This window comes from Arvicola amphibius, chromosome 10 (genome assembly GCF_903992535.2).
Source record: "Arvicola amphibius chromosome 10, mArvAmp1.2, whole genome shotgun sequence".
Lineage (NCBI taxonomy): Eukaryota > Metazoa > Chordata > Mammalia > Rodentia > Cricetidae > Arvicola > Arvicola amphibius.
In genome coordinates, this window is record NC_052056.1 from 7,335,688 (window position 1) to 7,348,876 (window position 13,189).

Below are 13,189 nucleotides of genomic sequence, written 5' to 3' on the forward strand. Positions count from 1 at the left end.
TCATTCAACCCATACTCACATTGAAAGTTAGTTTACATGCAAAGAAGCAGCAAATACACTTCATAATGAGAAGAAAAGTCAGTCTGTAGAAACAGATGCTAGTGTTCTTAAGGGACATTGAAACAGTCTTGAAAAATATATTCCATATGTTCAAGAAGTAAAGTATGAGCATATTGAAGACATGAAAAACATAACTCACATGAGTTATTCAGAGTGGAAATAACAATGACTAATGGCATTGTACACTGACTCCAGAAGCCTAGTTGGAAAAGCTTAATGACCCAGAACAGGCGGACTAGCTTAAAGACACAGAGGTGAAAAGTGTCCGAAGGAAGCGCACCGAGGGAAAAGGCCAGTGATGAGGTTGCACGGGTGAGTTGTGGGGCAGCCTCGGGTGGCCTAACGTCCATGTGTGACTGGAAGGAAGGGTCTGAAGAAATAACAGCAGGCAATTTCCCAAAGTTGGTGGAAACTGTAAATCTATGAATCTAAGAAGTTAAATGAACACCAGATAGAAGAAACATGAAGAAATTTTTGTGATGCAAAATAAGAAGATGAATCAGTTCAGAAGCAGAGAAAAGGAATTCCGGTGCGAACGAGAGAGTAGCAGGCAAGAATGATCCTTGTGCTTTCCTTAGCAGCAGCCCAAGCGGGAGGACATAGAGAAACGGCGTGTACTGAAAGGGGAAGGCAGAGCCAAACGGTCCACTTGGGGCTCTGCAGCCTCTGAAGGAAGATGGGCTTCCCCACACATCTAGAAGAGGAAGAATCTGGACTCAGTGTGATGGGTAGCAGAGAAACTGGGTTGCTTCTGTTTGCCGGGGAGTCTGCAGCAGCGCGTTGTGAAAGAAGCACAGGGAGAGAGAGACACTAAGTGTTGCATGGACTGTCACACTGGGCTAGCAATGCTGCAGTACTGAAAAGAGGCACTTTGCATTTTGATTTGCTTATTTGGATTTATAAGGTTATTAATAAGAATTTGTGTTTTATCTTTGTGTGTGTGTATTGGTTTGTTTGAGATGTGGAGTGTCACACTGTAGTCCAGACTGGTCTGATCTGTAACTCATTGGGTTAAATTGTGGTAATTCTCCTGCTTCAGCTTCCTGAGTTTGGGAGTTATAGCATGAGCTCCCATATCTGACTTGTGTTTTATTTGCCAGCTAAATCGAGCTAGACAATTGGAAAAAGAAACAAACAAACATATTTCCTATTAGATTATTTTCTGTTAGTACTCCTGTATATTAAATGTTATGCTCTTTAATGTTCCTTCTCTATAGTCTTCGTGTGTGTGTGTGTGTGTGTGTGTGTGTGTGTGTGTTAGACTTATTTCTTATAAGTCTAACTTACTGTTGAAGGCCTGTTCCTTATAGAAACTATTCTTAATGGTAAGAACTTATCATGGGTTGTGTGTTATCCTGTTCTCTAGTAACTATAGTATTGCTGCAGCCTATTGAATTGCTTTATTGAAATGTAGACTAACAGTCTTTTAATATCCTGTGGACCACATGTGAAGTATAGACGGGATGACCTTATACTTAAGTGGATTCTGGCTACTTGTCCAATAGCGCTTGTTAGTTGTTTGTCTCTGGTTGACATTGAAATGTGTCTTGACCTATCTTATTTAATGATTCTCTTGGAAAATGTGGTCAGAAGCCTAGTTGTCTGCAGTTGCTGGGAAACTGCATGGGATCGAGAGCTGATTGTGCAGGATGACACTGTTGGATCCAGTATGTTAATGCTTTAGTAGTGGATTAGAACTCCATTAGAACTAGCTTGTTGTTGTGAGACTGAGCCCAGAGCCATGGACATCTTCCATTGAACTACATCCACGGTCCTTTCATATTTTTTAAAGATTTATTTATTTATTTATTGATTGATTGATTTATTATGAATACAATACTCTGCCTGCATGTGTACCTGCACCCCTGAAGAGGGCACCAGATCTCACTATAGATGGTTGTGAGCCACCATGTTGTTGCTGGGAATTGAACTCAGGACCTCTGGAAGAAGAGCCAGTGCTCTTAACCGCTGAGCCATCTCTCCAGCCCCATCATATTTTTATCTTGAAACAGGTTCTTGCTAAATTGCCTACACCTGCCTTGAGCTTTTGATCCTTTGATCTCAGCCTGCTGCTGAAGAAACTGGATTAACAGACATTGCTGGCGTGCCTGGCAGTCTGCTAGGACTTAGCATTTGCTTCCTCGTCTGTTCTATCAGGAACTGAGAATCTTGCCACAGGCCTACCTAGTACACAGTAGACATTCACTGAATACTTTGAGCGAATAAGGTTATTTTCTTGAAAGTGTTGACAGTATTTGGATGTATAGGTTATAGGTTATATAATCTTTCATTTGTAGCTTTGATATTTTAATTTTGTTTTTTATAATTTAATTAAAAAGTCTTTATAATTTTTTTGTTTTATATGTGATGAAATGGGAACAGACTCTACTGCTAGCTAGTCATATGATCGTGGATGAATCAGATAATTGCTAGTCTTTTTCTTCTGAAAATGAGAAGCTTGGACTATATCATCTCTAGTACCCTCTAGATGTTCTAAACTAAAGTGCTGTTTGCATGTAAATGGGCTGACCACAAATTGCCACCCATGCAACCACAGGCAAATTGTGATTCTAGGGGCAGCATTCTAATTTGCAACTCCCACGCCCTGCCTTTTTGAGAGTGGATCTTGATAATGTAGCCTAGTATATGGTATGTAGCAGGGAACTCTCTGTTTAGCCCGCTGCCCTCGAACTCACAATCCTCCTTTCTCAGACTTCAGGAATGCCAGGATTACAGGCACTCCATTCCGTGCTCTGTGCTTTATTGACCCACAGTCTGTTGCTTGATCTTCTAGCTCAGTTGGAGAAGTACAGTCTAATCCCAGTCTGGAAGGTTTGAGCCACAAGAATGTCTACATCGAATAGCACAGCCTTCTTGAGTAGCCCTGCTATCTAGTTTGAATTATTATAATTCACTGAAATTTAGAGAAATTTACGTTTAATTCAATCCTTTGAGTGCCACTTAATTTAGGTAGCCATTTAATTTATAAGTAGCTTAACGTTTTGGGCTAGGATAACATACCAGTTTTGTTATTTGCTTTTTAGATAATAGAGTTGCAATGAAGATGTGAATTTTATGCATCATAAATATTTCAGTGTTTTTTAAAGATATGGGCTGAGTTTTTGTTGTTAGCGGCTTTTCTGAGGCAAAGCCGTACTTGTCTTGCACTTCCCATGAGCCTCCTGCCTCAACCTCTTAACTCTGGGTGGGGGTGCAGGGAGGCACCATGAGCTCTCTATTCGTTTATTAAACCTAATTATCTCATTATCAAGACATTTGAAATTTAACAATGGTTCTAAAAATATCAAATATGTAATCAGCATTCAGATTACTCTGGTGCCTCCAAGATATTTTCACGAGAATAAGTGTTTATTGTTATTGCACTTACCTTGTTTAAGATTATGTTCTATGACCTTATTGATATGACATGTTCTCTAGCAGGCAAAATCTGAAAGCCTCTGTAGCATGAATTCTAATTGGTCTTAATAAATAAAACCCAGAGTCAGATATTAGGGAACGAAAGCTGAAGAATCAGAGAAGCAGTGTGGCCAGCCACTAGAGAGACTTTTTCCTCTACCAATGCTCAGACCAAGGGGTGATCCTGCCCTCAGACTGCATCTTCAGACTGCACTGAGCTCCTGTCTCCTCCCATTTTATTTTCCTCTCCACCCAGCCATAGCCTTTCCTGTCCCCACCTCCCTAGTGCTGGCACTAAAGGCATTGGACTACTTGTTAAAACACAAGCAAAATATTACTACAGCCTTCAGATATTTATTAGTGTTAGCGATATGAAGATACATTTGAAATATACATGTAAAAAGTAATAAAATACAGAGGAGCTAGATTAATTTGTAAAGTGGCTCTATGTGCTTAGGAACCTATATTTTCTTCTTTATCGTTTTTATTGTACTATACATATGTTTCCACTGTCCTCCCTTCCTCCCCTTTCCTCTTCTACACTCTCCCTTAACCTGCACGCTCCCAATTTACTCAGGAGATCTTGTCTTTTTCTTCTTCCTATTTAGATTCATGTGTGTCTCTTAGGGTCCTCTTTGTTGTCTAGGTTCTCTGTGGTTGTAGACTGTAGGATGGTTTTTCTTTGTTTCATGTCTAAAAGCTACTTATGAGTGAATACATATTTGTCTTTCTGGGTTTGGATTACCTCACTCAATATTTTTTTTCTAATCTATCCATTTGCCTGCACATTTCAAGATGTCATTATCTTTTCCTCTGAGTAGATTCCATTGTGTAAATATACCACATTAATCTATATTTTCATGCTTGAAACCTGAGAAAACATTAGACCCAAATGAGTGATAGAGCTAACCGTGGCATGGGAAGAGGAGTTGTTCCCTTTAAATAAGCCCTTGTTTATCCCTGGCATATGGTGGCAGCCGTATCTTAGAAGCCCAGGTTTGCTTTTGCTTGTTTTTAAACATGTGAACTACAGAGGCAGAGGCCGGGTGGCCATAGCTGAACTGCTGAAAGTCTTGATCGCTCAGCATCACTCCTAACACAGTAGGCTTCTTGGACGTCCAGACCCACTTGTGGTTAGCAGTCAGTAGCTTGTGAAAAGAAAGGTTTGTTTTCCCAGTGTTTTCTTTGTCTAATAACCACCGTCAGTAGGAAGAGAATGCAAACGTGTGTACAGGAGACCAGGTGCAGTGGGTGCTGGGGCAGTAAAGTGAGCTGTGCTTCTGTATCACCTGTCTCCACCTTGATCCCGCTCATGCTCCTTCCTTTCCTCTTTGCTGAGCCCTGTCCCTGAAGCCTTGGCCAGCAGTCACTTAGCAGGCTTGTTCTCCACACCTCCTTCCTGTGCCCACCCTCCCTCACCACACTTGTGATTTTCTAGGCTTTACTTAGGATTGTTAAATGCCATCTTTCACAATGAAGACATTGGGATTCTTTCCTTGGAAGGGAAAGCTTTTTGTAAAATGTATTGTGTTCAAGTTAGCAAAACATGCCCTTTTGTGCTGTGAGCTCAGGGATTGTTTTCCCATGAAGTGAGTATCTAGTGCAGCTGGGATGGTCGGTGTCTTAGGTCGGTGTCACACTGGGGGGTGAAAAAAATCAAACCGGCTTCAATTACTATTAGTATTCAAGTGGCAAACTATAGAATAAAAGGAAAGAGTTACTTTTAATTGTGTGATAAGGGCAAAACTCCAGGAAGTGCGTTTGGCTAAGATTGAAGGATGGGTAATATCTGAGAACAGGAAGATGACTAGTGGCAATTCCAGATGGAGAGAACACGCTGAGCAGAGGATGAGGGGAACGCGGGGCATGTGGACAGCAGTTATGCTTTTGAGCTGAACTTGGTGTGCCGGGAGGTCGTGAGAAGGAAAGGAAGACAGGAGAATTGCGCATGGCATTTTCAAGTGCTGCGTTTTATATCAAGGTCATACACATATTCTAATATGGTTTAAGTGCTCTTATTCCAGACAATCTCTTCGTAGTTAAAGATTCTTATATTATTTTCTAAAATGGGATTGTCGAGGAAGTGGGACAGTGATCACGAGTACCCCTATATCATCTGTTTTGGAAGCTCGCATAAAATATGGAAATCTTTTTCTCCACTTAAATGCTCACCCCAGCTCTCAGTAGGCTGAGGCAGGAAGATGATGAAATCAAGATTATTCTGGGCTACACAGTGAGACTGTCTCTGAAAAAAAAATTATAAAGGGAAAATAGGGTATTGTAAGAATTTATCTTATTGATGCCATTTAGAGATATTTATCTAAGTTTAGGAAGATGAAACAATTTTAAACATACAGAAAAGTTGAAGTTCAGTTTAAAAAAGGATATTTTCTTACGCATTTGAGAGTGGGTTGCTGGCATGATACCCTATAGCCCCAGATACTTGACTGTGTATTCCCTCACATGCTCTTGCGTACTGGCCACTGCTAATGCTCAGACCCTGTTCCACTTTTACCAGTTCCAGCGGTCTCTGACTCTGGACCCTAAGCCCTGTGCCTGTGAAGAGCGGCAGTGCTGCTGTTGAGCAGGCCCCCCTGGCGGCAGTGCTGCTGTTGAGCAGGTCCCCCTGGCGGCAGTGCTGCTGTTGAGCAGGTCCCCCCTGGCGGCAGTGCTGCTGTTGAGCAGGTCCCCCTGGCGGCAGTGCTGCTGTTGAGCAGGTCCCCCTGGCGGCAGTGCTGCTGTTGAGCAGGTCCCCCTGGCGGCAGTGCTGCTGTTGAGCAGGTCCCCCTGGCGGCAGTGCTGCTGTTGAGCAGGCCCCCCTGGCGGCAGTGCTGCTGTTGAGCAGGCCCCCCTGGCTGCTGTTGAGCAGGCCCCCCTGGCTGCTGCTTCTGCTGCCCCACAGCCTCAGCAGGGCTGTGACAGAGGGACACTGGGTTTTTCCAGTCAGGTGGCAGTTTTCAAAGTTTTCTGTCTCGTTACTCTCGGTATTCTCTCTGGTAACTGGCAAAGGTAATGGTTTGCCAGGCATGTCTTGTAGGCTTTTCCCCGCCTTTATGATTGTTTTGAGGACTTTGAGATGATAAAAATGCCCATTTCCTTGTGGAACTTGTAGTCTATAAGCCTATTTGGGGAGTAATAACATATTGTTCCCTTTGTTTCTTGTATTCTACACTTTTCAGTACTCTTGAACATGTAACAAGGGACCCATTCTAAGTACAAGAGCAGGAGTAGGTAGTTCTTTCAGGCCCCCCCAGTGTAGCCCCTGCTAGCCTGGGACTCTGGAAACCAGATGACCTGCCTCTGCCTCCCCAGTGCAAGGGTTAACATATGAGTCATCACGCCCAGCAAAGCTCCATTCTCTCCAATACTGGCTCCTTAGGAGCCAATTTAAGCCAATTTCCTTGTGGGTCAAATGGAAATTGTAGCTTTGTTCCTTAGGTTATTGTGAAAATTGAATAATGCATACGAACACCTGGCTTGTGTTGCTGTCAGAATAATCGGGAGATAATAAACAAGTACTTCAGCAGCAATGCCATTTTAAAGTTGCTGGCAATAGCCTAAAAGGAAAACAAAACCCCTGGCAACAGGAAAAATGCAATTTCATCTATCCCTTTCCTGTAGTCTACGTGTGTGCACGTGTGTGTGTGTGTGTGGGGGGGTACTCTAAAAAGATAATTCCAAAGAACAGATAACTAGACAGCTTGGCATTTGCTTGCGTATTTGAGTTGGATGACAGTGTAATAGAAGGATTGTCATTGGGCCTGAGCTGGTATTTATTTGGTGTGCAATTGAGGAGAAAGTAGTTATGATTAGACAGTATTTCTTGATAATTTAAGTTACAGAGACTGTTCATATGGAAGGGAATGACTTAGCATTGAATTACGTTTGCTTTTAAACTCTTGCTGGCTGCTGTCATTGCACCAAGTGATGAGTGCTGCTGACACTGGCACATCAGTAACCCTACATTACCACGGCAGTAGTGATGTCTTAAACCATCCAGCGTGGAGCCTGTGGAACACTGCAGAGCTCTCTCACCAGGAGAAATAGACTGAGTGCTTTGAGCATCTGCTTTTTTGTGTAGTATACATACTTCAAAAAATCAGTCAGGCGGTGGTGATGCATGCTTTTAATTCCAGCACTTAGGAGGCAGAGGTAGGTAAATCTCTGAGGCCAGCATGGTTTACAGTGTTAGATAAGTCTTCTGCCACTGAATAAACTCTCAGCCCCACCCATGGTACCCTGAATGAGGAAGTACAATATTTAAGGAAGGCAAATCTGGTTTCCTTTAGAAAACAGAATTCAATTTATATTATAAAATTTTATGTTTGTATTGAACATTAGAAAAAGTTAGATGTAACTTCTGTAAACACACAGAGCAATATCAAGGACATCAAGGAATGTGGAGTAAGACACTTAGTGCCATGCTTCTTCTTCCCCACTCCAGTTTCGTACTGGTTAGAGAAAGGCCCACACTTAATTATGAACACATTAGAGAGTGTGATGATAATTGAGTCATTTAGCCTTTGCTATGCTGCCAGCTAGCTGAGCACAAGTCACTGGGTGGTAAAGGTGAGGTTTATAAGGAAGAAGCTGAGTGGATGGTCTGAAGAGAAGCAGATCCGGAGGTTAGACACTTTGTAGAACTCTGGGGAAGAACTTTAAGATAAAAGAACAGTGTGTAATCCAAGTGGCTAGGAGTAAGTGGAGGCTGAGAAGAGCCTTTGCCCGCAGTGGAGACAGACAAGCTCTGGGGAGGCTGGAGCCATCTGCTTACTTGCTTCCTAGAGCGGCACGTGAGCCCTGCCAAGGTTCCGCAGTTGTGCAGTTGTGCAGTGCGGATGAAGGGCAGGGTGAGAGTGGCGTTGGCAGGCGGGCAGTGTGAGCTAGCCGGCCAGGCAGCCAGCTGCCGGAGGGGTGGAGTAGGACAGGACCCTGGTGGGTTTCTTTCTGAATTCCACTTTCCAATGTGTTGCTTGGAATTTTTTGAAAGACTAGATATGGTTTATTTTTCTTTGGTTCTTTGATAAATTGTAAGAGTGTATCTGCTAAGTGTTAGGAAGGTTACTCCTTTAAACTTTGTGGATATTTTTGTTGTTGCTGATTTTTCCTTTAGTAGACTAACCATAGGAGCCTGCTCTAGGGAAACTATTGTTTAAATGGTACTTATTAACAAGATAACATCAGCTTCTAGAAGGAAGAAAGCCAAAGGTCAGTAAAGATTGCCCCACTGCTGTGCTAAACTTTCTGGTCAACCAGTGGCTTACAGCATTATACCTGTTTATAGTGGTATATCAATTGTGTTTTAATAAATAAAGCTTGCCTGAAGACCAAAATGAAAAACAGCCCCAGTAGTCAGCCATACAGGCCAGGGAGTGGGGTCATACACCTTTAATCTCAGGACAGAGACTGAGGCAGATCTCTGTGAGTTCAAGGCCACCCTGGGCTCTGCAGATTAAATCTGTCTAAAAGAGAAACAGAGCTCACACAAAAGTGATCCCAGCACTTGGGATCCTGCGTCTTTAATCCCAGCACTAGGGAGGTGGAGACAGGAGCTATATGGCTGGGTGGAGAGAGGACTATAAAGGGGAAGAGACAGGAACTCAGTGGGGGTGTGGAGGAGTCTGAGGTTGGTGGAGAAAATTGCGGGAATCACCTTTTTTTTTTTTTTTTTTTTTTGTCTGAGCCTTGGTAGAGGTAAAAGGTCTAGAGAGTGGCTTGACTGCTTTGCTTCTCTGATCTTAAGCTTGATATGTCTCTGGGTTTATATTATTTGTGCTATACCTGTTTATTCAATTTCTGTGTTCAGGCACTATTCTAAGTGTCAAGGATTAAAGGGTGAATAAGACAGGTCATCAGTGAGAAAAGATGAATTACTTAGGTGGTTGGAATTATTTAACTCCAACAAGAAGGCTGTATCACTACTTGGAGAAAATGCCTAATATAATACACTGGTGTTAAGGCCCCATTGCTGAAGGCAATACCTATATAGAACATGGAGAGAGCTGGCGCCTACATAGAACCTTCATCTTATGTTTCAGTGTCTTCAACACAGAAAGATATTCTGCATATTATCAAAAAAGTAATATGAACACCAAACCAGCCACCATTGTGTCTGTCTGCAAGAGATGCTAGGGTAATGGTGGCGCAAAGCTTGTGGGAGCGCCCAACCAATAACTGAATTGACTTAAGTCCCGTTCCATGAGATCTAATCCATAACCAACACTGCTTGGATGACCAAGAACCTGAGACTATAGCCCAGGGACACAGGGGAAAACCAAATACGAGAGGGGGGGGGAGAGAGGGAGGGAGGGAGGGAAGGAGGGGAGGAGGGAGAGAAGGAGAGAGAGAGAGGGAGGGAGGGAGGGAGGGAGGGAGGGAGGGAGAGAGAGAGAGGAAGAGGAAGAGGAAAAAATTTAAAAAGAATATCATATTTTGAAATTTTTATTTCAAATTCTGGCTTTATAGCTATATAAATTCTGATGTTTTCAATTATAATTTTTAACAGCATCTGCAGAGAAGGAGGCGATTAAAAGTACATATACCAAAGTACTGGATGCATATGGACTTTTGGGAGTTTTACGATTAAACCTTGGTAAGTCTGTTATTCAGTGTGACTCATCTACTTCTCCATTTAACACTAATTAAGCTAATCTTTTAAAATTTTTATTGACAATAAAAATTTCATGTAATACATTTTGATCATATTCACCCCTAACTCTTTCCAAATCTACCCCCCCCACATCCCTACCCAACCAAATGTCTGTCTGTCTGTCTGTCTGTCTGTCTGTCTGTCTGTCTGTCCCTTCCTACTCCACTTCTTCCCTCCCCAACTACTTCTCTCAAACTTATAAAGTCCAGTTTGTGTTGGTTAACTACTCTTGGATGTGGAATTTACCCTGGAGTGTGGTCAGTCTACCAGAGATTACACCATTAAAGAAAACGGGCTGTGCCTTCCCAGCAGCTGTCTGAGTCTTTGGCTAAGAGCACTTGCTGCTCTTCCAGAGTACCCAGGTTTGGTTCCCAGGATCTCATGGTAGCTCACATAGATTTATTCAGAGAAAACACTCCTATACATACAATAAAAATAATTAGGCTAACCTTTTATATTTCTTTCTTAGAAAGACAGACAACATTTTTAAAATCAAAGGAGAGTGTCTTGTTGAAACACATTAGCAGAAAATGAGAACAATCCCTTTGTCTTCTTGCATCACATTAAGGAGTAGGTGTGTGGGAAACACTGATCCCTAGTATACCATGGAAAAGGCATCTGTTTTAGATTCAGAAATGTCTGCTATCTAATATTCTTTTGTAACTTAAAATCATTGATTTTTATGTGTGTGGATGTTCGATAATGTCATGTATGTCTGTGAACGATGTGCTTGTAGCCTGCTGCATCAAGAACGGTGTCAGATCCCCTAGAACTGTTGTGAACCATACCATGTGGGTGCTGGGTATTGTACTTGGGTCCTCTGGATGAGCAATGCTCTTAACCACTGAGCTGTCTCTCCACCCCTGACTTAGTGTTACCATAATCTTCAGGATAACTTTTATGATTAGCAGTTTGTCTACACAGGTATGCCTTGAAATGTGGTCCAGACACTGCACCTGGTTCTTGCTTTTATTGGTCTGTGTCAGAAAGTAAGCTTGCACTATTGTGCATATATAGCACATGATTTTCTTCATTGATGAAGTCTAATTGTGAAACTAAAAGAAGAAAAGAAAGTCAACTAAAGGGGGAATTTAGTTCTATAGTAGATTTTATTATGGTTCAGGTACCTTTCTTACTGGGTGCTGCCAAGAGCTGACGGACTCTTTTCATGGAGCATTTGAGCAGTACTGGCCTACAAAATGGAGATTTGTCATTTGTTATTAATTTATCATATGCAAAAGACTGTGCTGGACTGTTTACTATTATTGTTTAAGTAATTATGAAATAAATGTTTTAATTACCTTTCACAAGGGATTATAATATAGGTTGGCCATGCTAGCATACTCAGTTTAATCTGGATAATAAGTAAGGAGCCATGATTCAGGGATCTTTCTGCTTTTGCCATTGCCTGTGCACTGACTCTAATATCAATAAAATTTGTGTAATAATTAAATGAAAAATAATCCTGGTGTTCAGGGGTTAGGACCACAGAATAAACCCCAATATCATGCCATTTGCTTTTAAAAAAGAACAAAGGAAAACCACAGAAAGTCTGTGAAAGTTTTCATGGCCAGATTGCTGTGTAAATAGTCACCAAGGTCTTGTTCCCATATGCTGTCATCTTCAGCTCTCAGGTTTATATGCCATTTTAAAACTTTACCATTTACAAAGATATTGGACGTTCATTATCTTATCTGAGTCTCCTGTCCATTTTTTCAATAAGTTTTGTAGCCTCAGATTAAGGTTGGAAATAACTTTATAAATGTGACATTGTCTTATTAATGTCTTAGTGCTTGGCATACTGAATGTATTTAACTGAGAATATTTTTTTCCCTGAAAGAATACCTCTGGTTGTAAATTTAAACATGTTCATAAGTTTAGAATAATCATAATGATCAGGCATGGTGGTACACATCTATAATCCCTGCTTTTGGTAGGGTGAGGCCAGCCAGAGGGTTGGGAGTTCCAAGCCATCTTATGCATCATAGTAAGACTTTAAAAAAAAAAACAACACAACATAAGATTTTAAAGATGGAAATACAGGAATAAGTCAGAAGAAACTATAGAGCTTGAAAATGTTGGTGTTCTGTCCAGTAAAATCTTTTGTTTTTGCAGGTGATACCATGTTGCATTATCTGGTCCTAGTCACTGGATGCATGTCTGTTGGGAAAATTCAAGAATCTGAAGTTTTTCGAGTTACTTCCACTGAGTTTATATCACTTCGAGTTGATGCTTCAGATGAGGATCGAATTTCAGAAGTCCGAAAAGTTTTGAACTCAGGAAACTTTTATTTTGCATGGTCTGCATCTGGAGTCAGCTTAGATCTGAGTCTGAATGCACATCGCAGCATGCAGGAGCACACGACCGACAATAGGTTTTTCTGGTGAGTCTGTGCCTCTTGCTTCCTTTGTAATTATGTGCTATGGTCGCTCACTCGGGGATGCGAGTTGACTCTTTCTGGACAGATGGACATGGATGATTGCACTTTTCTCCTGCCCTGTGTCCGCAGCAGAGGAGTGCAGGCACCTTGATGGAGTGGGAATGTGGGAGGAAGCCCATTTGCCACTCTTCCTGATCTTGACTGAAATGTGCTTAAATTTGCTTATTTGTGGAATTTGTAGTGTAGTTCCATCACTCCTTCTGGTCTTTGTTCTGAGATCTCATCTCTGGCATTTTCATCATTCTAAGCAGTGTTCCCTTATTTTCAGTGTTAAGATTGTAAGTAGTTGATCCTCTTTCTTTGTTGGTGCTGGGAATTGAGCATACTTTGTCCATAGTAGGCAGGGGAGCCCTCCTCTAGCCCAAGTAGATGCTCTCAGTGTAAGAGCAGCAGGTTCTGAAGAAACAGTGCACTGGGACACAGTCTAGCACTGCATTAACTAAAACTTGGGTAGGTATCTGTCACTAGAGGTTTCCCTCCCACCCACCAGTTCCCAGATATCCACTCTAAGGCTTAATATTAATTACAAACTGTTTGACTGATGGCTCAGGCTTATTATTAACTAGTTCTTGCAACTTAAATTAACCCATTTCTATTAATCTATATATTGTCACATGACCATG

General features: G+C 41.7%; 1 protein-coding gene across 5 annotated transcripts in view; it reads left to right on the forward strand.

Annotated features, from left to right (window-relative positions):
- Synj1 (synaptojanin 1) overlaps positions 1-13,189 on the forward strand; it is a 77,471-nt gene that overhangs the window by 10,547 nt on the left and 53,735 nt on the right. For all 5 annotated transcript variants that reach the window (XM_038344746.1, XM_038344743.1, XM_038344742.1 and 2 more), the window contains exons 3-4: positions 9,983-10,069; positions 12,242-12,509. In XM_038344746.1, coding sequence (XP_038200674.1) covers positions 9,983-10,069; positions 12,242-12,509 — 355 coding nt within the window. The remainder of the gene's footprint in view (positions 1-9,982; positions 10,070-12,241; positions 12,510-13,189) is intronic.